Source organism: Oratosquilla oratoria, chromosome 3 (genome assembly GCF_046742065.1).
Source record: "Oratosquilla oratoria isolate Oo_2021 chromosome 3, ASM4674206v1, whole genome shotgun sequence".
NCBI classification, from domain to species: domain Eukaryota; kingdom Metazoa; phylum Arthropoda; class Malacostraca; order Stomatopoda; family Squillidae; genus Oratosquilla; species Oratosquilla oratoria.
Window position 1 is genome coordinate 21,307,432 of NC_134779.1, and position 27,254 is coordinate 21,334,685.

Sequence of the window (27,254 nt, forward strand, 5' to 3'; positions counted from 1 at the left end):
ATACTGACTAGTTTACAACTAATGACCACATGAAATTGAAAGGGAGTGTTAGCATTGGACCTCTGCAGGACTGTCAAACTATGAAAATCCATATGAACAAGTTGCATAAACACGGCAAAGGAAACATGGACTGGAAGTGAAGCGTTTATTCATTTGAGAAAGTCAATAGACAAAACGTCAGGAATAAACGCTTCACTTCCAGTCCATGTTCCCTTTGCCGTGTTTATGCAACCTTCAACCTACCCCTGGGAGACAATATAGCTGCTGGTACCATACCACATTGGCTTAATCCAGCTAGGTAGGGTTATATGGATGGTGTGAAATGCTTGTGAAATGTATAGCATGCTGGAATGGCTGTGCTTGTAAAGAAAGTCTGAAACTAATGTAATCAATGTGATCATACTAATTTGGGGCCAATACTGAATTTCAATGCTGATACATTGTAGAGAAAGTGCTGGAGATATGTACTGAAAGGGAAATATGATAGCATATCAAATATTCAAGAAGAGATATTTATATATTTAGCACTGTCCAGATGGAGGAATGGAAGAGTTCTGGCTATGAATATGTTTAGGGGAAAGAGCAGTGAAATGTCCAATTATCATTTAGTGGAAGATTGTGAATGCATGTAAAGTGGAGAAAGAAGAGAAGGGAAGGAGAACGAGAGGTGGTGAAACTGAGCAAATTGAAAGAGAAAGAGAAAGAAGAAAAATCAATTAATCAATCAACCAATCCATTGCTCCAGGTCTATCTTACAAGAGACCCACAGCTTCCAGGTAACTGACAGCCACTGGGTTGATTTGATGTCACTCAAGGAGAAAATTTTGTGTTGTCTGGGTATGGCCTGGGTGGAGCAGTGTATGATGAAGTATCTAACCTCTTCCATGTGATGATGCCTACTTAGGTGTCATGAGGTACAAGTGGGTATATTAGGATACCGTGATCTGCATCTTGATTATATTTATTTTGTAGTTGTAGCTAAGTTACCCCTGAATTCTGTAAACTGGCTTGATCACATTTTCTGTGTTTATTATTACTCAGTGAAAGAGAATAAGTAACACATAAGTATTGTGATGCATCAATCATCGTACCTCAGGCATCCAATGCTATATGCGAGAATTTGATTTGTACTTAATAGGTTAAGAACATAAGAATGAAGGAGACTGCAAGAAATCATAAAGCCTACACTAAGCAGTTCCATGTCCATTACAACCTATCATCTCCATCCATAAAGTTCTCTAATCTTTTCTTAAAACAACCAGTTCATGAAATCTCACTTCTTCTCTGCAACAACCTTCTTCACTTCATTGTCCCACCACAATCTTTCCTTCTATTCTTTCCCATCTTCCTTGTTCCACACACCATATTTGCACACCTTGTGACTCCCTCCTTGAAACAGCCCCATTCCTCCTCCACTCACCACCTCCCACACTTTTCTCGGCTTCTCCTTGTACTCCGGCTCCTTTTTCTTTTCATTTAAACAGTTTACTCTAAGCACCCTCTTACCTTCTGTCCTTTTCCTTTTTTCTCTGTCTATCCTCCACACTCAACTTCCATCAGAAAAAAAATCTGATATTCCCCCACTCTTTTCCCTAAGAACAAGGACATCCAAAACTCTTCCTACTCTTCTCCTGGATACCACTAATTAGTCCAAAACAAACATACAGTAAGTACAAATATATTGTGAACAAACAAAACAACAATTTACCCATCTGCAGTTGAATGTACATTGCAAGCATAATAACTTGAGCTGGTACATTTCCACTTCGCTCGTTCCAAACCTATGGGTAAAAAAAATATACAATTATAATTTTCTCTGAGGGGCAATAAAAAAAAGTTACATACTTATACAGTATTATAGCAATAAAAATTAAACAAGATAAATAACAGTTTTAGGGCAAAAGGTACAAATTAGACTAGTATAGTCGCTTAAAAGTTCTGTACCCCTTATTACATAATTATACATCATACATATACCAAGGATTTTTCCCCCTTACAAGGGAGGTAGCCAAAAAGAAAAAGGCATAAAATCATTCCCACCCATTCCATCCCTAAATACACTCCATTCCCCTCCCCCTCCCTCCAATCTTAGCACCTCCTGGATGACGTGTCATCACTGCACCTTGTCCACTGCCCTGGGTCATAGGCAGTGTTGCAAGTCACAGCACATCCACTTCATTAAATCGGCGACCCCCCCTCTCCGTCCCCCCATGTAAAAGGAGAAGACGGGGAGAAATCCCTTCGGGCTGCGTCAAATTTTGCTCACACATAATACCTCACCCCCCATCTCCCCACCCATTCCACCTCATGCATCACATCATCCATATACAACCATTCTCCATTCACCCCTATCTTCTGTCCTCTCCCATCCTTCCTCAACAGACATTCCCCTCTTCCCCAAAGCCCCCTTCACCCCATCCATCCATCTCATCCTAGGACGCCCCCTCATGTTCACTCCCTCCACATCTGCCTTCCATACCTCTTTTACTAGTCTTTCTTCACTCATTCTTTCCATGTGTCCAAACCATCCTAATACTCTTTCATCAACCCTATCTCCCAACTCCCTTTCCACCCATGTTCTCCTCCTCACCTCCTCATTTCTCACTCTATCTAGCCTAGTAATCCCCATCATACTTCTCAGACACCTCATCTCAAACACATTCAAACTCCTTCTCTCTTCCTCTCTTATGTTCTATGTCTCTGCCCCATACAGTGCTGTATGCACAATCACTCCTTCATACAGTCTCTTCTTAGCATCCATTCCCAAATGTCTATTCCCTTTGGTTAATTCTGCATGAGGAGATGGAGAGAGAGGGTTGCCGATTAAATGAAGTGGCCTTTCTATGGATGTGCTGTGTCTTGCTGTAGTGCTTCTGACCCAGGGCAATTGGTGAGATGCAGGGATGACCCTTCATCCAGGAGAAGCCAAGAAAAGAGGGAAGGAGGGAGGGGTGGGGATGAAATGGGTGGGAGTGGAATTATGCCTTTTGACTTTGGCTACCTCCCTCATAAGGAAGAAAAAGCCCTTGGTTAAAGATTAGTAAAAGAGCTGTGGAAGGCAGAGGTGGATGTAGTGTCATGAGGGGGTGACCATGGATGAAATGGATGGATGGGATAGAAGGAGCATTGGGAAAGAGGAGAATGTCAGTTAAGGAAGGGAGAAGACAGAAAGATAGGGTTGAGTGGACAATGGTTGTGTATGGGTGATACTGTGATGCATGAAAGGGAGTGGGTGGGGGATGGGGGGTGAGGGAATATCTGTGAATGATATTTTGATGCAGCCTAAATGGATTTCTTCCCTTCTCTTTTTCTGCATGAGGGGACGGAGAGGGGGGGTCGCCGATTAAATGAACCGGCCTTGCTGTGGATGTGCTGTGTCTTGCTGTATTGCTTCTGACCCAGGACAATGAGCAAGTTGCAGGAATGTTCAGTCATCCAGGAAGAACCAAGAAAAGAGGGAGGGAGGAGTGGTGAATGGGAGTGGTGTATGTGGGGATCAAACTGATGGGAGTGCATTTATGCCTTTGATTTTGGCTTCATCCCTTGTAAGGGGGAAAAAGCCATTGATGTATGTATGCATGTATGTAGAAATTTCTATGTGTCACATGATGACCAATCATCACACACCAGAAACTTTAGAAATGGAGTACCTCAAGGCTCTGTCCTACCATCCACATACTTTAATCTATACATGCATAATATACCCACACCTCTGAAATACAAATCTCTTCTTAAACTGATGATATAACAATTACATGCACACACTGTAACATAGACCGAGCTGTAGAAATATTACACTATACCTTGACACACTCAACACCTTGTTCACTACAGACTTAAAATAGCACCAACCATATCCACAGCCACACTACTCGCCAATTGGACAGCAAAACACAAATACATAAAATGCCTCTTTATCATCAATACCTTCATACCATCCACCCACCCACCCCCACACACACCCACCCACACCCACACCCACACACACACACACACACACATCATCATCATTGGTCGGAGCACGGTCGGAGCAACACGCATTTTCGGAGCGCTGGCTTACGAGCGAAAATATAAACAACAAACGATCAGCGGCGGCCTTTTTGTTTATACGCGGAGTGGTAAGCTGTGCATTCGTGGTGAAACAATGTAGGTCGAATTTGTATCTCCGTTACTTTCTTTTTTCATTTTTTTTTTTTTATTGTTCTTAAAAATGGAAACCCCTAAATCCAAGGACGCAACTAAAAGAAGCCTGGAGGAAACTAAAATCGAAACCCCACTAGGAGTAGTGAGAAAAAAATCATGCTTCGCTTCAACACCAAGAGAATAGCAAAGACTAGATGTAAGTAGATTTTCTGGGTTTGAAAGGGAAGGAAATGGATTATTAAGAATAGAGATGGATAGAGAACCCAGATACAGGAACATAATGAGGAGTAGAGATCTAAGTGATATCGTAGACGAACTATTAGAACTTAAAAGCGAATATAAGATAATGTACCAGGAAGTATCAAACCTAAGGAAAGCCAACGAGGAAAACAATAGGGAGATAGACGAGTTGAAAAAGGAATTAAAACAGCTTAAGGGTGAGAATGAGAGGTTGAAAAGTGAGGATAATAGTAGGAACGAGGTTCTGAAACGAGAAATCAAAAGTCAAATGAAAGAAGTGACCGAAAAGGTGGAGGAAAGAATTAGGGAGAACGACCTACAGGAAATCAAAAAACAGTGGAAAATTGAGAAGGAAAGTCAGGAAATATCTTTAAAGAAAATAATGGAACAACAAGTAAAAGATAATACAAAAGAAACTGTAATTCAGGTTATTAAAGAGAAAAGTAACCTAGTTAGGGACACAGTGGATAGAAAAAGATGTATAGTAGTCTATGGCATTAAAGAAAAGCACAATGTACCAAGATACCAGAGGGAAAAGGAAGAAAAAGAGATTGCCAAAGAAATACTAAAGGAGTTACAAACAGATGAGTTAGGCTGGGACAGAGAAATCGAGGAAACTCACAGAATGGGCAGGTACTCTAAAGATAAGCTATATAGACCATTAAAAGTAAAACTTAGATCGCAATCAAGTGTAGAAGAAATTTTAACTAGAACAATGAGACTAGCAAATAGTGAACAGTACAAAAATATATGGATCAAAAAAGAAATGAGTGAGGAAGAAAAAGAGAAAGAAAAGGAACTTAGGAATGAGGCAAATGAAAGGAATGAGAATAGAACTGAAAAAGAAAAGGAGGAGTTTTTTTGGAGAGTGATAGACATGAGGCTGAGGAAAAAGTACATAGAAAAAATGGAAACAAAGAAGACAGAAGGGGAGGAGGAGAAAGGAAACTAAAAATAGCTTACACAAATATAGACGGAATAATATCAGGAATAAACGAATTAAATGATTATCTAGTATTAGAAAAACCAGACATAATGGGAATTGTAGAAACCAAATTAAAGTTCATACTAACACCCCACACTGTGGGACAAGGAGAATACAACTGTTGGACAAAGAATAGAAAGAACAAACAGGGCGGAGGAGTTCTAATTTTGGCCAAGAAAGATTTAACTGTAGCAAAAATAACTGAAGGAAAAAATAATGTAGAATCAATTATAGTACAAGTCGAAGGTAAAAAAATGAAGAAAAGAAAATTTGCAGTGGTATATGTACCTCCTAAGACACAAGCCTGGTCAGAGAGGGATCACGCTGAGTTACTAGATGATACAAAGGAAGAACTAATTGAAACACTGAAGGATGGAGGAAATACAGTAATTATGGGTGACTTTAATTCAAAAGAAATATGCTGGGAAGATATGACAGTGAAAGGGGGAGAGAAACACTGGGGCAATGTACTCCTTGACTTGACCATTGAATACACAATGACCCAGTGGATTAGAGAAAATACTAGATATAGAGGAAATGAAGAACCCTCAATATTGGACTTAATACTTACAACAGAACCTGAGATAATCGATAATATTATTTACAAAACTCCGATAGGAAAAAGTGACCATGTACTAATAGAAATGGAATTGAAAGAACAACCAGACCAAAGCAAAAATGTTAAACATAGAATAGGAAGACCCATGTATAACAAAACAAACTTTGAGAAACTTAAAACATTCTTTCGCAATGCAAACTGGGAAAAATTCCAAAACGAAGATACAGGGATAGAAGAAAAATGGAACATACTAAAAGAAATTTATAATGAAGGAGTGGACAAATTCGTACCACAACAAAAAATGGAAAAGGCATACATAAAGAACTGGTACAACAAAAGATGTAGTGAAGCAAAGGAAAAAAGGGACAAAGCTTGGAAAAAATGGAAAAGAGATAAGAAACAAAGCAAATGGCAAACATACATCAAACTAAGAAACGAATATGTAAAAATACGCAGAGATGAAAAGAGAAATTACGAAAAAAAGATAATAGACAAATGTAAAGAAGAACCCAAACTATTTTACAAATATGTAAATGGAAAACTGAAAAACAAACAAGAAATAGAAAAACTGCGCCAAGATAAAAAGGAATTTACAGAAGAACTGGAAATGGCTGAAATAATGAACCACTTCAGATCAGTATTCACAATAGAAAACTCGCCTAACAGTGAAGTTAGAGAGAGAGAATTATCCCCAGCAATGAAAGAAATAAACGTAACACAAAAAGAAATCAGTGATCAAATTAAAACCCTGGATGTCAGAAAATCACATGGCCCAGACGGAATAGCAAACTGGATACTGAAAGAATGCATGGAAGAATTAACTGACAAAATATATGATATAATTAAATCATCAATTAAAGAAGGAAAAGTACCATTGGACTGGAAAAAAGCAAACATTGTACCAATTTATAAGGGAGGTGATAAGGAAGATCCATCTAACTACAGACCGGTCTCACTAACAAGCACAATAGCAAACATTTGTGAAAGAGTGATCAAAAACAGATGGGTTAAGTACCTGGAAGAAAAATCTATACTGAACCCAAATCAATTTGGATTTAGACAAGGGAGATCCTGTACAACAAATCTGATTTGCTTTTACTCAAGATTAGTAGACATAATAGAAGAAAGAGATGGATGGGCAGACTGTGCTTTTCTGGACCTGCAAAAAGCATTCGATAAGGTACCTCATAGGAAACTAATAAATAAGATAGAGTCAAAAGGTGGCATCAGAGGAAAATTATTGGAATGGATGAAAGACTTTCTGATTGGGAGGAAAATGAGAGTTGTAATTAGAGAAAAATTCTCCAACTGGGAAGAAGTAAAAAGCGGGGTCCCGCAAGGATCAGTACTGGCACCGATCATGTTCGCTGTATACATTAATGACATGAATGAAGGCGTGGAGTGCTATATGAATTTGTTTGCAGATGATGCAAAATTACTTAAGAAGGTAAAAACGGAAGAGGACTGCAACTCATTGCAACAAGATCTGGACACAATATGGAATTGGACCCAAAAATGGGAAGTAAAATTCAATATTAAGAAATGCAGCACAATGGAATTTGGGAAGAGTAAAAATAGAATATCAAAAGATTACAGAATTGGGGAAGAAAAAATAAATAAAACAAACTATGAAAAAGATCTTGGAGTGATGACTGGAAAGGACATGAAACCAGATAAGCATATAAACAAGATGTTCGGAGAAACCTACAACTTATTGAGAGCAATCAAATTGGCATTTACCTATATGGACGAAGAAATGATAAGGAAAATACTTACTACACTAATAAGACCAAAACTCGAGTACGCAGCATCACTTTGGACACCCAGTACCAAAAAGAATATTAAGAAACTAGAAAGATTACAAAGAGCGACAACAAAACTAGCACCGACACTCGCCGAACTAACATATGAGCAAAGACTATCCAAATTGAACCTACCAACTCTGGAACAAAGAAGAGAAAGAGGAGATTTGCTAACTATCTACAGAATAATGAAAGGAATGGAAGTTTTAGACAGGAACGACCTATCAATGTGGGACAACGGTAAAACAAGAGGACACGGAAAAAAATTGAAAAAGGATAGTTATAGAAAAAACTTGAAAAGGAACAGTTTCCCACACAGAGCGATAAATACATGGAACAAATTAGACAACAAAACAGTATGTGCTAACACTATACAAGATTTTAAGATAAAACTTGATGCGGAGAGATACAAAGACGGGTCACCACGAGCATAGCTCCCCTCCCGTATATTACAACTAGGTAAATACATACACACACACACACACACACACACACACACACACACACACACACACACACACACACACACACACACACACACACACACACACACACACACACACACAAGAAGCTTAGCGTAACATATCATATAACCATGTCATTTAAACAAAACATCACAAACATAAAGATGAAATGCACACCTTGACTCAACTTGCAGGTACAACATTTGGACACAACAAAGAAACTACCACTACAGTATACAAACAATACAAACAATATATACACTCAGTGATGAATTATGCGAGCCCTGCATGGGCCCCTAACCTCACTGTGACACATCACATCACTACAGACTATACAGAACAAAGCCCTAAAGATCATTATAGGCTGCACAAATACAACACCTACAGACCATCTACATGAAACAAAAATCCTCAAAGTATAGGATCAACTTGACATAAGAAGCACTTGCCACAACTCCCACAAACACAGCCCACCCACTGCACTACATGATGGAACACCCACACATGCCAAGAAATATCAAAACAACAACCAAATACCTATATTGCACACAAATACTCTCATCTCTTCCCCCACAACAACCAGACACCCACCTCCAGAATCATCCATAATCATGTTGCTTGCTGCCCCATCAACAAACTGAAAGACAACACATTGCTGCATGCCAGACCCCCTAATATCCATTCCTTTAAATCCTATTTCCACCGAGAGGTCAGAGTCAACCTGGCCAGGCTGTGGTGTGGCCTCTATCCAGCCATTCTAAGTTACCAGAGGTGGCTGCATGACTGCATTGCATATAAATGTCCAGGATGTAACACACCCCACACTATACAACATATTATGAAATACTGCATAGTACACAATTATGCATGCCAACAGCACAATATATACTCAATAAGAGATTTGTGAGAAAACCCTGTTCCAGCCATGGCATTTCTCAAGATGGGACTGCTCTGTCAGACAGTCTATGGAACTACAACAACAACAACAGCAACATTGTCCAAGACAATAAAACTCAAACTTCCTTCCCAGAGTGGTCTATGGGCCCACTCAATAGTTGTTGTTGTTGTTGTTGTTGTCGTTCCCTAGACTGTCTGTCCGAGCAGTCCCATCTCCCCAAGGAAGGCCACAGCCGAAACTGGGTTTTCCCACAAATCCTTTATAGAGTGTATGTTGTGTTGTTTGCGTGCATGATTGTGTATAATGCAGTCTTCCATTATGTGTTGTATGGTATGGGGTGAAGTGTTACATCCTGGGCAGCTGTTCACAACACGGTCGTCCAGCCTCTTCTGGTAGCTTAGAAGTGCTGGGTGGTGACCGCATCGCAGTCTGGCCAAGTGGACTCTGTCCTTACGTGGGAGAGAGGATTCAGAAGGGTGGATATCAGGGGGTCTGGCATGCAGCAGTGTGTTGTCTTTCAGTGTGTTAATGGAGCGGTGAGTGATATGATTATGAATATGTTTCCGGAGGCTGGTATATGGTGGTTGTGGAGGAAGAGAAGAGAGTATCTGTGTGTAATAAAGGTCTTTGGGTGTAGTTTTAATGTTTCTTGGTGTGTGTGGGTGTTCTGCTATGTAGTGTAGCGGGTGTGATGTGTTTGTGGTGGCTGCAGCAAGTGTTTGTGTGCCTCTCATGTCGAGGTGGTCCTTGACTTTGAGGACTTTTGTTTCATGGTGTAAATGGTCTGTAGGTGATGTATTTGTGCAGCCTGTAATTGTTTTTAGGGCTTTGTTTTGTATGATTTGAAGGGTGTTGTGGTGTGTCTCACTGAGATTAGGAGCCCATGCAGGACTCGCATAATTCATCACTGAGCGTATGCATTGTTTGTATATTGTTATATTAGTTTCTTTGTTTTGTCCAAATGTTGTTCCAGTGATTGACTTAAGTGCGTTAAGTCTAGGTGTGCATTTGTTTTTTATGTTTGTGAGGTGTTGTTTGAAAGACATGGATGTATCGTATGTTACACCAAGAATTTTCGGTGTGTTTGTGTGTGGTATTAGAGTGTTGTTGATGTAGAGATGAGGTATGTATTTGTGTTCTTTTGTCCAGTTGGTGAGAAGTGTTGCTGTAGATTTGGTTGGAGCTATTTTGAGTCTGTTTGTGATGAACCATGTGTTGAGTGTGTCAAGGTAAGGCTGGATTATTTCTGCAGCTTTGTCTGTGTTACGATGTGTGCATGTGATTGTTATGTCGTCTGCGTAGGAAGAGATTTGTATTTCTGAGGTGTCTGGCGTGGGTAAGTCATGCATGTATAGATTAAATAATGTGGGGGATAGAACTGACCCGGTGGTACTCCGTTCTTAATGTTTCTGATGTGCGATGATTGGCCATTATATGACACATGAGCATTCCTGCCTGCCAGATAATTGGCCAGCCATCTTTTGGTGTTATTGTGCATGTCTGTGTTATATATTTTATTTGTTAGGTTGTGGCAGGGGATAGCATCAAAAGCTTTACTAATGTCCAATGTTATAAGAAGTGTTCTGTGGTGGGGCCTATCTGAATTGATGCCATCTAAAATTCTTTGTGTGAGGTTTGTCAGAAGAGTGTTTGTGGAGTGTAGTGGCCTAAAACCGTGTTGTGAGTCAGCAAGGGGAATATATGGTGTGACAAGTTTAAGTATTAGGCGTTCAATGACTTTAGAGGGGGTGCAGAGAAGTGTGATTGGGCGGTGCGATGTTGGGATTGTTGGGTCTTTGTTCGGTTTTGGAATGGTGATTATTTTACCATGCTTCCAGATGTCGGGTATTGTGTTGTGTGAATAGCTGTAGTTTGCAATGTTTGTGAGTGCGTGTATACCTTGTGGTCCAATGTGTTTTAGGTGGATGTTGCTTATGTTATCAGGGCCACAGGCAGATGAGTGCTTGAGACTATGCAATATGAGTTTTGTCTGACTGTCTATGAAGGGTGTATAGTCTGAGTCTGTGGGAAAGTCTTTCTTACGTCGAATGGTGCGTCGGTCGTCAGGGTGAGATGTAAGATGGCTCGTCTGTGCAAAATGACGTATGAGTGCGTTTGCTTGTTGTCTGTTTGAGGGTAGATTATCTGTTGTTGTGATTATTGCTGCGTGAGAGCGTGTAGTGTTAGTGTTGGATAGTGTGATGCTGTTGAGTGTTTTGTACAATTTGCTGGTGTTTGTTTTGTGATCAAGTGTATTGATAAAGTTTTGCCAATTTTGTGTTTTTTGTTCATGTATTTTATTGGCAATCACAGTGTTTAGTGTTTGTATTTGGTCTGCTATGTTTTGAGGGATAGGTGTGGGGGTATCGTGTTTAAGTGTGTCACGTTGTCTGATGAGGCCTTGGATACATACATACACACACACACACACACACATACACACACACTAGTTGTTGCAGTATGAGGTGTTCTATGATTTTAGAGGGGGTGCAGAGAAGTGTGATTGGGCAGCTTGATGCTGGAATTGTTGGGTTTTTGTTAGGTTTGGGGATTGTGATGATTTTACCATGCTTCCAGATGTTAGGTATAGTGTTGTGTGAATGGCTGTAGTTTGCAATGTTGGTCAGTGTATGTATGTTGTGGTCTGAGGTGTTTTAGGTGGATGTTACTTATATTGTCTGGACCACAAGTTGATGAGTGCTTGAGGTTATGGATTATATGCTTTGTCTAGCTGTCTATGAAGGGTTCATAGCCTGGGTCCGTGGGAAAGTCATTCTTATGTTGGATGATGCATCAGTCATTACAGTGAGCAATGAGATGCCTGTCTGTGCAAAGTGATTTACGAGAGTGTGCTTATTGTCTTCTTGAGGGTATGGTGACTGCTGTTGTGGTTATTGCTGTGTGAAAGCATGTTAATATTATTGTTGAATAATGTAATGCTGTTGAGTGCCTTGTACAACTTTTTGGTGTTTGTTTCATGATTAAGCATGTTGACAAAAGTTTGCCAATTAAGTGTTTTTTGTTCATGTTAAGTGTTAAGATTTCAGTGTTAAGTGCTTGCAGTTGGTCTGCTATGTTCTGTGGGATAGATGTGGGGGTGACATATTTGAGTGTGTTGTACATACATACATATACCAAGGCTTTTTCCCCCTTTCAAGGGAGGTAGCCAAAAAGGGAAAGGCATAAATACACTCCCACCCATTTCATCCCTAAATACACTCCACACCCCCTCCACCCTCCCTCTTATCTTAGCACCTCCTGGATGACGGGTCATCCCTGCACCTTGTCCACTGCCCTGGGTCAGAAGCAGTGTCGCAAGTATTCCCACTTAGATCGTACGAGGCGAGAAGAAAGGGACGGGGATTGGGACTAGGCATCCTTCTCCTTGTAGCCCCACGGGGCATATCTCCTAAAAATAAAAGTGAAGAGTGTGTTGTGGTGTCTGAAAAGGCCTTAAATTTCTGGTGTGAAATTTGGGTTGTGTGATTTTCTGTTGTATGTATTTCTTGTCTGCCTTTTGTATGATAATGTTAAAGGTGTCCAAAGCAGTGCTTATGTCCATGAGTAGTGTGCTGTTCAGTGTTTTGAAGTGTTGTTCTGTCTCTAGTGAAAGCTTCCCAGTTTGTTCTTTTGTTATTAGTATATGTGTGTCTGTGGCCAACTGGGATGTATCATGTTTCAGTGGTGATGATGACTGGAAAGTCATTGGATCCAAGGGTTCCAACCACCTTGTTTCATGTGAACAAGTGTTGTGCAAGTGAGGTAGGCCCAGTTTTTGCATAAACTGCGTTGAACTGAGCCCTTTAACAGCTCGAGGTGATGGGTTTGGAGTGTGTCAGATATATGTAATTTGTGGTGGGGCCAAAGTTGCTCTTAGGCAGTGTAGGTTGAGCTTCTTAGTATCTTTTGCATGGTAGTTGCATCTGGGGCAGTTTGATTCTGTGGCCAGGCCTATTTTGTGTTGGTACTGTCCTAGTGTTGGAGAGTGTCCTGAATACAAAAATACTAATATGGTTCTAACTTCTCTAGTATGAGATATCTCAGTAGGGTTGATGTCTAGGGGGTTTTGGTGGTTTGTTTTAAAGAGTTTGTTTAGTGACCTGGGTATGAATGTGTGTGTGGATGTACTGTGTGATGCAGGTGGTAGGTTGATGTATATGTATAAGTAGTATGTTGCTGCTTTTTTCTTTTGTGCTTATGTGAAAAGCAAGAATAAAGGATTGGGAAATGACTGTATGATACATACATACATATACCAAGGCTTTTTCCCCCTTACAAGGGAGGTGGCCAAAAAGGGAAAGGCATCAAATCATTCCCACCCATTCCATCCCTGAATACACTCCACACCCCTCCACCCTCCCTCTTATCTTAGCACCTCCTGGATGACGGATCATCCCTGCACCTTGTCCACTGCCCTGGGTCAGAAGCAGTGTCACAAGACACAGCACATCCACAGCAAGGCCGCTTCATTAAATCGGTGACCCCCCCTCTCCATCCCCCCATGCATAAAAGGAGAAGACAGGGAGAAATCCCTTCGGGCTGCATCAAATTTTGCTCACATATACTACCTCACCCCCCATCCCCCCACCCATTCCACCTCATGCATCACAACATCATCCATATACAACCATTCTCCATTCACCCCTGTCTTCTGTCCTCTCCCGTCCTTCCTCAACAGACATTCCCCTTTTCCCCAAAGCCCCCTTCACCCCATCCATCCACCTCATCCTAGGACGTCACTTCATGTTCACTCCCTCCACATCTGCCTTACATACCTCTTTTACTAGTCTTTCTTCACTTATTCTTTCCATATGTCCAAACCATCCTAATACTCTTTCATCAACCCAATCTCCCAACTCCCTTTCCATCCCTGTTCTCATAGTCAATACATTTGAGTTGGGGTGTCATTTCCCAGAGAGATTTCTATGAATAAACTTTGGACTTGCCTGTGTTGTACTGGTGTGGGGGTATGTATGTCATTGACTCAGAGTAATAGGAGAAGAGCAATTACTGACTGTCAACTAGCTATCAGAGTAGATGGAAATTATTCTTAAGCCTTCCCACAAACCTCACTAAAGGAAACTTTAGATTACTGTCTGTGCTGCATTGATGGATGTTTCTATGTCACTGGCTTATACCAGGAAGGGAGCAGTTACTGACTGTCAGCTCTTCTTTATGTTAAAAGGTGGAGGAAAAAAAGAGGAATTTGAAAGATATCTTGGGCCTAGTCAAGAAACCAAGTCTTAGTCCCTTGAGGCTCCATTTCCAGATGGAGGTAAAGGTTTTGACAAACTTTGAAAATGAGCAGCAGATGATTCTCTTTAACATCCATCATGAAAGCCCACCATTTTTAGGTAATCATCATTAGCCCCTGTGCTGTCTAAATATACACAAACATACATACATATACCAAGGCTTTTTCCCCCTTACAAGGGAGGTAGCCAAACATAAATCCTTTACAAATCTCATATCAATACTGCAAATATATTTCCACTAGCAACCATACCTCTTTGAGTAAATTATTTGCTTTATCAAGCTCTCCTCTGAGAGTGTAAGCAACACTTAGGTTATACCGCATCACTTGCAAAGCAGCTGAAGTTTTCCCTGGATACCAGCCTGAAATAGTCATAGAAGTATTAAGATTCCTTTACCACCATTTTGGACTGTCATGTGATGATGGAAAATGCATTTTTGGTTGAAGTGAGAAAAGAATAAGAACACACACACACACATAAATATATAAACACAATTACTAAAAGAGATTATATATTATTAGATTGTATTTTGTTGCTAATAACTAGCACTTTTATCCTTTGGGGACAAAATTGTGCTGAAGAGGTGGTGTCATAGATGTGTTTGAGGTGGATGTTTGAGATCTTGTCTGTACCTTCAGCTTTAGAGTTTTTTAATTTATTTCCACTTCTGTATCTTTACTGGTGAAAGTAGGGGGTGGCTTCAGTGTCAGGTTTGATTTTATGTACTTATTTATTCACTTGTCTCTTTTCTGGTATTGTGGGCTTGAAGCTAGTTTTGGAGAAATGTTTGTTGATGATGTAGCATTGTTGTTTTGGTGCTGGTATTTTGCCTGGAGTTGCACCAACACATTCATGGGTGGGGGAAGGGGGGGGATTGGATATTGAGTTTATAATGGTTTTTACCACTCTCCACATTTTGTCACAACCAGATTTTCCATCTATTTTGCTGATTAGTTTTGACCAGTTTTCTTTCTATTTGTTATTAATTTGATTTGTGAAATTTCTATTTAATTGCTTTAGTGGTTCTTTTTTATTTCTGTTAAGTTGTTTCTTTTTCAAGTTATTCCTTTTCTTCTTTACTGAGGCTATATTGTGTTTGGAGTTGTCGCCAGTGAATAGGAGAAATGGGAAGACAGGTACTGATGTCCTGACTCTCCTTGTGTGAAAAACAGGAATATAGGAGAGGGAGAAATTTGGGAGTTGTCTATGAGTGTAAAGAATGACTTGCTGGTCCAATCTGGAGACAAGGTGCTAGCACCTTGGGGCCAGCACCTCCTTAAGGAGGTGAGGAATCTTGTGTCCATTTGACATACTGCAAGAGGGAACAGATGCAAATGACTGAGATGAAACTGAATTTAGGACAAAAAACATAAAGTGGTGAATATAATCTATAGTTTCAGTTCAGTTATTTATATCAGTTCTCTCTTGCAGGACTAGCCCACAAGTCACTTAGAAAAGAAATTAGATTCAAATATCATAAAATGCTGTGTGGTGTACAAGGACATGAGCTACAAAATGACAAAAGCAGCAAATTAGGAGGAAAAGGACAGAAAAAAAGTAAGTAAATATAATGACCAAGGAATGAGTCACCTGGTGCAATATTAGGAGTTTAGTTAAAATATGTAACATATATCAAATATATTTGTTAGCACCTATCTTTTGACTTAAATCCTGCAAGTCATCTTAAAATACATTGGTGTTCATTATACAAATGTTGAGACCACATCATCCTACAAATCCCTGTATGAAGTCTATCTCTATCTATCTATCTATTATATATATATATATATATATGACGTAAGCAGAGTAGGAAACACAGGAGTCTTGGTCTTGAGTTTATTCCTGACTTGTTTCGCTGGTTTGATTTTAAAAATCATACCTGCGAAACTAGTCAGGAATAAACTCAAGACCAAGACTCCTGTGTTTCCTACTCCGCTTACGTCAACCTGTCAGAATGTCCTACGTACTTCAACATATATATATACATATATATATATATATACATATATATATATATATATATATATATATATATATAATACATACATACATACCCCAAGGGCTTTTTCCACCTTACATGGGAGGTAGCCAAAAGACAAGAACCCACACCCACCTATTTCACTCCCACCCACTCCCATCCTAGCACCCTCTCATCTTAGCACCTTGTGAATGACAGATCATCCCTGTATCCTGCTAACTGCCCTGGGTCAGCAGCAATGCAGCAAGACACAGTACATCAACAGCAAGGCCACTTCATTTAATTGGCGACCTACTCTATCTGTTTCCTCATGCAGAATAAAAAGGGGGGGGGGAATCCCTTCAGGATGCATCAAAGTATCATTCACATATAACCACGCCCTATCCCCACATCCCCCACCCCCTCCCTTCCATGCATCACAATATTGCCTATACACAACCATTTTCCAATCACCCCTATCTCCTACCTTCTCTCTCCCTTGCTCAACAGACATCCCCCTCCTGCTCAACACCCCTTTTACCCCATCCATCCATTTCATCCTTGTTTTGTCCCTTCAAGTTCACTCTTTCCACACATTTTTTTTTTATTAATCTTTCTTCACTCATTCTTTCCATGGGTCCAAACCATCCCAATACTCTTTCATCAGCCCTATCTGCCATCTCCTTTTCCACTCCAGTTCTCCTCCTCACCTCCTATTTCTCACTTTATCTAACCTTGTAACCCTTACCATACTTCTCAGACAGTTTATCTCAAACACATTAAAACTTTTCCTCTCTATCTCTCTTAAATTCCAGGTCTCTGGCCCATACAGTGCCATTGGCACAATCACCCCTTCATATAGTCTCTTATTTACATCCATTCCCAAATGTCTATTTTTCATGACACTTTTTAATCCCCTAAGGCACTTACTTGCTTCTCTCAGTCTATAATTTACTTTCACCTCTACTCCTCCCTTTCTTGCCACAAGTGACTTCAAATACATAAAGCTATCCACTTCCTCAAGCCTCTCTCCTGCAAGACTTCCAACACACTGCCATCCTCTCCCCTTGTACATCTCATCAACTCACTTTTACCCATATTTACCTTCAACTTTCTCCAATCACATACCCTCCCAAACTCCATCACTAACTCCCTTAAAATCCTAACCCTGCCACAAGCAGTGTCATCAGCAAATAACAACTAGCTCACCATCCTTACCTTTTGCTAAAGCCTTTTCACATATATGCCTTACCAGAAAAATCTGATCCACTCAACCACTACATTTCCTAACCCCATAAAACTCTTCACCAATTACTCCCTGTTCCTCTCCTAATCCTCCCAACCAAAACCCTCCCATATGCCTTCCCAATTACACTCCACAAACTGATCCCTCTGAAAATATTACACTTACATTTGTCTCCTTTTCCCCTGTAAACCAGAACTATACAGGCACTTTCCAGTCCTCTCGCACTCTACCCTCCCTTAGACACACATTAAACCTCACCAGCCAGTACACTATTATTGTACCCACCTTCTTCAGACACTCTGCATGACACCCATCTAACCCAGGAGCCTTACCTGCTTTCATCATTTTCAAAACTATTTGCACCTCATCTTTTCTTATTTCTCCTCCATTTCCTCTTCCATCACCATCACCATCTCCCATCATCATACTTCACTGTATGAAGTAATGACTGCAATGTTTTATGCTGTTAATATTTCAGGGATTTTATTTACCCCTGTCAACCAGAATCAAACAGCATTCCTTCATGAATGGAAACTAATCTCCACTCAAAGAAGAATGCTACCTTCCTATAACATACTTTTACCACCTCTATGACTTCACCTTTTCAGCATATTGTCACCAAGGACAGAAGCAATAGATAATGGCAATAAAAAACATATCCTACAAACCTTGATTATATGATGAGGTAGGAGAGGATGAAGTATCTTGTATGGGGGGTGGTGTAGAGGATGGTGTGAGAGATATCTCACCTACATGTCTTGGATCCAGGTGTGTCATGGCCTCTGAGACCCTTCCCAAACAGATTAAAGCTTCTCCTGCATAGAGATGTCCAAGCAACCTGACAATAAAATACAATATAATGAATAAACACAGACACAGACACACATGGCAGTGGCGGCAGTGACTCGACGCAACACACCAAGACTTGCCTTTAATAGGCAAAGCCAGATGGAAATAGCAATTGAGTGAACAGGGGGAAGCAATGCTATTTCAGGATCACACTAGGGGCAAAAAATTACTGGTTCCAACTTTAGGCGAGCCAAGAAGGGAAAATAGTGATTTTCGTCAAGACATGACAACAGAGATGTGAAGTGACACACTACATTTGGCAATCAGGCAAACCCAGATGAAAATAATTGCCAATTGAAAGGACAGTGAAAGCAAAGCTATTCAGGGTCACAGTAGAAGCAAAATATTGATGGTTTCAACTTTTGGTGAGTCAGGGAAGAAAAATAATGGGTTTCATCTCCAAAGTCGCTCATGATAGGAAACAAAAGATCAAAATTCATTTCTAGTTCATTTACATCACAAAGTGTTGTCTTTTCTTTCTGTATCAACACTAATAATGGAAGATTCTGAAAGCTTCACACCCAAAATGGTGAGGAAGTCCTCTGAAAAAATTAATCAATATAGTGCAGGGAATGAATATGAAAAAAAAAAGATAAGTCTCAAATTGGATACTCCACCATGGAGTTAAGTGAAATTCTAACGAGTTGAAAAGATTTTGGGACTTCATTTCCTCACATGAGGCTAGATTGCACTATCTGGAGCAAAACCATGATCAGGAAAAGGAAACAAAACTGGCCCAGAAAACAGAAATTAATCATTTGAGATGGGAAAATGAAACTTTAACAAACAAGAAAAAAAATCTTGACACCATGGAGGAAAAGGAGGATAGGCCAACAACAAATGTGGATAGGAGAAATAGAGTAACCTTTAAAGAGATCATGGAGCAACAGGAACAGGAAAGAGATAGCCTAGAAGAGGGAATAGTCAAAGTTAAAAATTTTATATATATATATATATATATATATATATATATATATACATATATATATATATATATATATATATATATATATATATATATATATATATAATGGGGTCACCAATTTAATGAAGCAGCCTTGCTGTGGATGTGCAGTGACATGCGACACTGCCTCTGACCCAGGGCAGTGGACAAGGTGCAGGAATGACCTGTCATCCAGGAGGTGCTAAGATAAGAGGGAAGGTGGAGGGGAGTAGTGTGTATTTAGGGATGGAATGGGTGGGAATGATTTTATGCATTTTTCCTTTTGGCTACCTTCCTTGAAAGGGGGAAAAAGCCTTGGTATATGTATGTATGTATATATATAATTTCTTGTGAAAGATGTTATAGATAGGTCTAGATGCATCTTACTCTTTGAATACCAAGAAGAATATACACCTCATGGAAGTTATGCCATGAACAAGAAATGCAAATGATTAGGGAAATTACATCAACAACTCTAGAGAAGGATTTAGTTGTAACAGACCAGACTGATAGCATGTATAAGTTAGGCAAGTATAAGAAAAACTGCACACGTCCAATGCAAATAATGTTCAAGTTGCAAGCCATAGCAAAAAAAGTAATCAGCAAGTCTTGGAAGTTAGCACAAGAAGAAAAATGAAAAAATATTAGGATTAGGAAAGATGCTAACAATAAAGGAACAAGCAAAGACACAAAAGCTCTTACAGGAAGCTAAAACCAAGCATGATAAATAGACCAAAGATTTTTTTTTTTTTTTTTTGCAAGTTGTCAATCAGATGAATAAATGGTTTCTAAGAAAACAATAAGGCATTATTGCAAAGTAATGCTACAAGGAAACTTAGAATAGCATATGCTTATGTTGATGATTTACTATCAGCTAGGTTGGAGATAAATGACTACTTAAGGATAAACAAACCTGATATTTTGTGTCTAGTAGAGACTAAACTCCCCAATTTTTTTTATATATAGTTGGGGAACAACAGATACAACTCCTGGAGAAGAGACAGACGATAAAAAAAGGTGAAGAAGTGATGTTTGTGGTGAGAAGTGACATACAGGTGGAAGAAGCAAATCTGAGTGAAGGCAAGGCTAAAACAATTCACCTAAAGATTAGTACTAAAGGGCACAATAAAAGAGATTTCATGGTGGCATATGTTCCCCCAAGACAAGAGCTTGGAATGAAACTGAATATCAAGAAATGTTATTGGATACAGCTCTTTTCCTAAAGAAAAATATTGAACAAAGTAGCAATATAGTCCTTATTGGAGATTTTAATTGTGGTGAGGTCAACTGGGAGGAATGGGAAGTAAGTGGTAAAGCAGATTCCTGGGGAAATACACTGTTGAGTATAGCAATGGAGAACACAATGACCCAGTGGGTAAGAGAAGTGACCTAGGTAAGAGGAGAGGACACTCACACAAGATTAGACCTGTTATTAACCAAAGAGCCAGACATCATCAGTTCCTTGAACTACCTTTGCCCAATAGGAAAAAGTGACCATGTTACAATTGAATCTCAGCTGGAAGATGAAGAAATTGAGCCAAGGAATGAATCATACAGACAAGGGAGACTCAATTAGAGGAAAGTAGATTACTTAGGGTTGAGAAAATTCTTTGAAGAAACAAACTGGGAGGAATTCATGAATACCATGGGAATAAGGAGGAAATGGGATTTTTTTTTTTACATTTACAATAGAGGAGTGAATAAACATGCACCAAAGACTAGAGAAACGAAGAAGCAGAAACAGGACTGGTTTAACAAAAAGTGTTATAGTCAACATATGCAACACTTCAATGACTTGCACATCTTCGTAGCTGATCATCTTTGTAGCTGTGTCTCCCTTCGATTCTGGCATGCACAATATGCTACAAGATGTGATTCCATCGACGAGACAAGCTCTCCCTAGGGACTTCTGGACCAAGCTAACCAATCTTTTTGACTACACCTTTTCGATAACCAAAGATTTTCTGTGCTCAGGTCAAGAGCGCTGTCTTGAACAATAGCCCAGCTGTGTCCTCGGGTCAGCCACCTGCAACCAATCAGCCGATGGCTCAACCAAAACAACCCAACTTTTCAATATTCCTCACATGGCAACCTTTGTAAATAGTTTGTGTAATATGTGTATGGCAACCCTCCGAGCTTGCCTGATGGCTTGCCGTGTATGTAGTAGTTAGAACAGAACCGATCCTCAATGTGGAGCATTAACCTCTTCAGTACGGGCCAAAATCTCGCGGACAGCATTATCTGCCAGACGTACGATGTGTCATAATAATACTCGCATCATAAAATATAGTCACCGCTTATATCGATCGTTCTCTCTTTCACCCATGAATTTTGATAACCATAGAAAATGTGATGAAGACAGTTTAGAGAGTATGTCATTACGCAGGGGCAACTACAATAAATATAATCAAGACGCCAATATGGCAGCCTCGCATATCCACTTGCTCCTCATGCTGCCTATGTATGCGGCACCGTATGGAAGGGGTTAAAGCCAAGAACTCAACCTGAGTGTCTTTCACCACCAATTTCAAATGCAGAGAGCACACATTCTACAAAAGTGTCAGATTACAAAAAAGGCCAGGGATGTGGCTTGGGGAAAATGGAGGAAGAGAAGAAGCAATAAAACAAAAGAAGCTTACAAACAAGCTAGGAATGACTATACAAGAATTCACAGGGAGGAAGAAAGCAATTTTGAAAGAGGTGTAGTAGATAAATGCAAAGATGAACCAAAACTGTTTTACAGGTTTATAAATGGTAAATTGAGACACAGGTAAATTTTGAAAGAGGTGTAGTAGATAAATGCAGAGATGAACCAAAACTGTTTCACAGGTTTATAAATGGTAAATTGAGACACACCAAGTTAATAGAAGGTGGTGAGGTCTTTGAAGAGGCCTCAGCTCAGGCAGAAATTCTGAACAAAATTTTCCAATCAGTCTTCACAAAATAGCGCAATATTTTGGAGAAAAGCGATGGAGGCAAAAATAGAAGTGAGGGAAATGTACAATCTCTTGGGATCAATGGATGTGACAAAAGTTTCAGGACCTAACAGTGCCTCAAATTGGATATTTAAAGAATATAGGGAACAACTAGTAGACAAGATCCACAGCTTAATTATATGTTCATTGAAAGAAGGCACTGTGCCGCTTGATTAGATAAGGGAAAACATGATGCCAATTCACAAAGGGGGAAACAAGGAAACACTACTAAATTATAGGCCAGTATCACTAACCAGCACAATAGTGAAATTATGTGAAAGGATTGTGAAAGACTGATGGACCAAATATTTTGAAAAGATGAACACTCTGATACAGTCAGTTTGGCTTCAGATCTGGAAGATCATGTGTGTCAAACCTTTTAAGCTTTTACTCAAGAGTGACTGATGCACTGCAAAAGAGGATTGGGTGGAATGTGTGTACCTAGACCTAGTGAAGGCATTTGATAAAGTACCTCAATGTTGACTTGTGTGGAAATTGGAGCATATTGAAGAACTGAGTGGCAAACTACTAGAATGGATGAAGGACTTTTTGAAGGAAAAATAAATTAGGACAGTAGTAAAGTATATGAGGTCAAGCTGGAGAGCAGTAACAAGCTGAGTTCCACAAGGTTCAGTAATTGCACCAATAATGTTTCTAGTCTGTCAATGAAATGATGGAACATGAAGCTATGCCAATATGTTTGCAGATGATGCAAAAATCATGAGAAGAGTGAAAAACAAGGAGGACAGTAGACTATTGCAAAAAGATCTAGACACTATTTTTGCATGGAGCCAAAAATGGGAAATGAAGCTCAATACAAATAACTGTAAAGTAATGGAAATGTGCAATAGCAGCAAAAGGCCATCTTTAAACTACTTGAAAAGTGAACCCATTACAAAAGCAAAAGAGGAGAAAGACTTAGGAATCTTGATAAAAGACCTGTCACCTGACAATCATATCAGTAGGACTATGGGAGAGACATGCAGATTACTGCAGAAAATTAAAGTGATGTTCCACTATATGGATGAAGAGATGATGAAAAAACTCATTAAAACTTTGACACATCCAAGACTGGAATATGTGTCAGTAATATAGTCCCCATACAGAGCGAAGGATATATGCAAGATTGAGAGAATATAAAGACCAGCAACCAAATTGGTCCCCAGCCTGGCAGATAAACCATATGAGGAAAGAGAAAAAGTACTGGGTCTGCTAACTTTGAAAGATTGAAGAGAAAGAAGTGATATGATTACTGTATTCAGGTCACTAAATGGGATAGATTACATTGACAGATGAGATCTCATGATTAAAGATGGGAGGGCTTTAACCCCTACAGCATTGGTGGCATACATCATATGCCACAATTGTTTTATGAAAAAAATAAAATACAATAAACAAATAAAATCAAATAAATAAGACTAAAATAAAATAATGGGATGGGCAGAGGGTGGGTGCATACCTTGGTTGGTCACCTCACTTATAAGAAAGAAGCCTTATATTACATATATATCAAAGGCTTTTTCTCCCTTACAAGGGAGGTAGCCAAAAAACAAAAGCATAAAATCCATTCCCACCCATTCTATCCCCACATACTCCACTCTCATTCACCCCCCTCCCTCCCTCTTATCTTGGCTTCTCCTGAATGTCGGGTCATCCTGCATCTCGCCCACTGCCCTGGGTCAGAAGCAGTGTCACAAGACACAGCACAACCATAGCAAGGCTGCTTCATTAAATTGGTGACCCATCCCCCTCTCTGTCTCCTCATGCAGAAAAAGAGAAGACAGGGAGATATCCCTTTGGGTTGCATCAAATTATTTTTTCACACATACTCCTTCACCCCCCATCCCCCACCCACTCCCTTTCATGCATCACTGCATCATCCATATACAATCATTTTTTATTTACCCCTATCTTCTGTCTTCTCCTGTCCTTCCTCAACAAACATTCCTCTCTTTCCCAATACCCCTTTTACCCCATCCATCCATCTCATCCTTGGTGGTCATCCCCTCATGTTCACTTCTTTCACCTCGGCCTTCCACACCTCGTTTAGTAATCTTTCTTCACTCATTCTTTCCATGTGTCCAAACCATCCCAATACTCTTTCATCAACCCTATCTCCCAACTCCCTTTTCATCCCCATTCTCCTCCTCACCTCCTCATTTCTCACTCTATCCAGCCTAGTAACCCCTATCAAACTTCTCAGGCACCTCATCTCAAACACACTCAAACTCCTCCTCTCTTATGTTTCATGTTTCTGCACCATATAGTGCTGTTGGCACAATCACTCCTTCATACAATCTCCTCTTGGCATCCATTCCCAAAGGTCTATTTCTCATTACACTTTTTAATCCCCCAAGGTACATAGAAAATAAAATCTTACTTATAAACTCCAGGAATCTTTGGGTGAGCTGTCAGGAGAGCTTCTGATTGGCGAAGAGCTGCAGTGAAATCACTAAGACAAAGTGACACATATGCACTGCAAGCCAGGGCACTCACTCGCACACTCAACACTTCATTGCCTCGCATTGGAGATGATGGGCTGGCTTGATACAATTCTGGTAAAACACCTGCAATAAAAAATTTCATCATTCCACACATAAAAACAAACTTCAACAATACAAAGCATATATCTTTACCTTATACAATTACTTATAACCTCCTCCATACTGGGCACCACTTTTCCTTTGTTTTTGGTCACTGTCCAACTATTTTATTAATTTCTATCACATCAATGGTACAGAAGAGATCACAGCCTATTTCAATTAATCTAAGCATCAGCCCCCAAGGGCCACACCACTAAGTAAAGGTGGGGATAAGGTTACTTGGAAGCTGTGGATCTCCTGCTTAAACCAATAACTGCGCAATAGGGCTCTGTTGGTCATACCTGTGGTGTGCAATTGTTTGGGGTTAAAAATTCTTAAAAGAAAATTTTACCATTATAAAATGAAAGATTGCATGGAAAAGTATAGGAAAACCAAATATTAACTAATTATTTGCCTTAGTTCAGGCATGGTGGTGTTGTGAAGTTGCACACTTTGTCATTTCGAAGTAGCAGGTGGTGAGCAATGGTCATACATGGGATAGCAACAGGAAATTTTTCTACTACTTTTTCACATTTCCTCACCACTGCTGCTTCGATCATCTACTGTTTCTTTCTTTTTCATATGAATGTATTATGTGTAAGTTATATCTTACACCACAAGAAGTAGAGGGTTGTGGGTTATGTGGAGTTGACTGACCTGCCTCTTCCATGATGGCTGAGGAGATCAAAGGAAGCATAGATGGGTAGGTATTGTGTATGGACTTATTCACCCTGAGTTGGCAAACTTAATTTAAGATATATGGGAGCAAAATGTAGACCGCCAAGTTTAAGAAAAGCCTTCACACAAGGTGATGAGATGTACAAGGGGAGAGGATGGCAGCAAATTGAATAAGTCTTAAAGGAGAGGCTGAAGGAAGTGTATAGCTTAAACTGTAGACTGAGAGAAGCAAGTAAATCCCTTGGGGGATTAAAAAGTATTATGAGAAATGGGCAACTGGGAATGGATACAAAGAGGAGACCATATGAAGGGGTGATTGTGCTGATGGTACTGTATGGGGCAGAGATCTGGAATTTAAGAGAGGCAGAGAGGAAATTTTTAAATGTGTTTGCGATGAAATGTCTGAAAAGTATGGTAGGGGTTATAAAGCTGGATATAGTGAGACACAAGGAGGTGAGGAGAGCAGGAGTGGAAAAAGGAGATGAAAGCTAGGGCTGATGAAAGAGTATTGGGATAGTTTAGACATTGGAAAGAATGAGTAAAAAAAGATTAGTAAGAGGTGTGAAAGGCAGAGGTGGAAGGAGTGAACTTGTGGGGATGACAAAGGATGAGATGGATGGATGGGGTACAAGGGGTGTTGAGCAAGGAAAGGAGACGGCAGGAAATAGGGGTGAGTGGAAAATGATTGTGTATAGATGATACTGTGATGCAAGGAAGGGACAGGGTTGGGGGATGAGGGTGGGGGTAGGGATTGGTTATGTATGAATAATATTTTGATGCAGCCCTAAGGAATTTCTCCTTGTCTTCTATTTTTCCTGCATGTGAAGCAGCCTTGCTGTGGATGTGTTGTGTCTTGCTGCATTGCTTCTGACCCAGGGCAATGGGCAGGATACAGGGATGACCCATCATCCATGAGGAGATAAAATGAGAGAAAGGAAAGGGTGGTGGATAGGAGTGGAATGGGTAGGAGTGAAATGAATAGGAACGAAATGGGTGGGAGTAGGTATCCTTTTGACTTGGTTACCTCCCTTATATGGGGGAAAAAGTCCTTGGTATTTAGATAGTTGGAAAGGCATGTGGGAGAATGTTAATCAAGTGTAGTTGGAAGGGCATAAGTGAGAATGTTAAATGAGAGGTTCAGGAGAGGAAAAGAGGGAAAAATTGGTGAGGAACTGTGGGTTTAGGAAAGGTAAAGGGTGCATGGATAGAATTTTTGTGCTAGGGCAGATTTCAGATGTTTTTTGGCAAAAGGTAAGAATCTTTTTTTTTTTTTTTTGGGGGGGGGGGGGGGGTGGCCACTATGGATTTGGGGAAAGCTTAAGATAGGATAGATAGGAAGGTATTCTGGGAGGCATTGTAGATATATGAGATCAAAAGCTTTTACATGAGTAGTAGAGCATGTGTTATGATTGGGAATAGAGAACGAGTGGTCTGAGGTGAAGGTGGGGCTGTACCAGGGTTGTGTTGTCACCATGGCTGTTCAATATGTATATGGATGGAGTGGTATGGGAAGTAGATGCATGGAGGCACAGGATTGGAGTTGGTTAGAGACGGGAGGGAAATGTGAGGTGAGCCAGTAGTTATTTGTGGATGACATTATGCTTGTGGCTGGGTCAGAGGAGGGTCTGAGGCAGCTGGTGAAGGAGTTTAGAAAGGCATGCAATAGGAGGTTGAGAAT

At 40.0% G+C, this 27,254-nt stretch overlaps 1 protein-coding gene across 6 annotated transcripts in view; it reads right to left on the reverse strand.

Moving 5' to 3' along the window:
• Not10 (CCR4-NOT transcription complex subunit 10) overlaps window positions 1–27,254 on the reverse strand; it is an 89,128-nt gene that overhangs the window by 8,352 nt on the left and 53,522 nt on the right. For all 6 annotated transcript variants that reach the window (XR_012965958.1, XR_012965957.1, XM_076177960.1 and 3 more), the window contains exons 12-15: window positions 24,697–24,883; window positions 18,218–18,387; window positions 14,598–14,707; window positions 1,709–1,781 (exon numbers count right to left, since the gene is read on the reverse strand). Coding sequence is in view for 4 of the 6 variants with exons in the window: in XM_076177960.1 (XP_076034075.1) it covers window positions 1,709–1,781; window positions 14,598–14,707; window positions 18,218–18,387; window positions 24,697–24,883 (540 nt within the window). In the remaining 2 variants the exon portion in view is untranslated. The remainder of the gene's footprint in view (window positions 1–1,708; window positions 1,782–14,597; window positions 14,708–18,217; window positions 18,388–24,696; window positions 24,884–27,254) is intronic.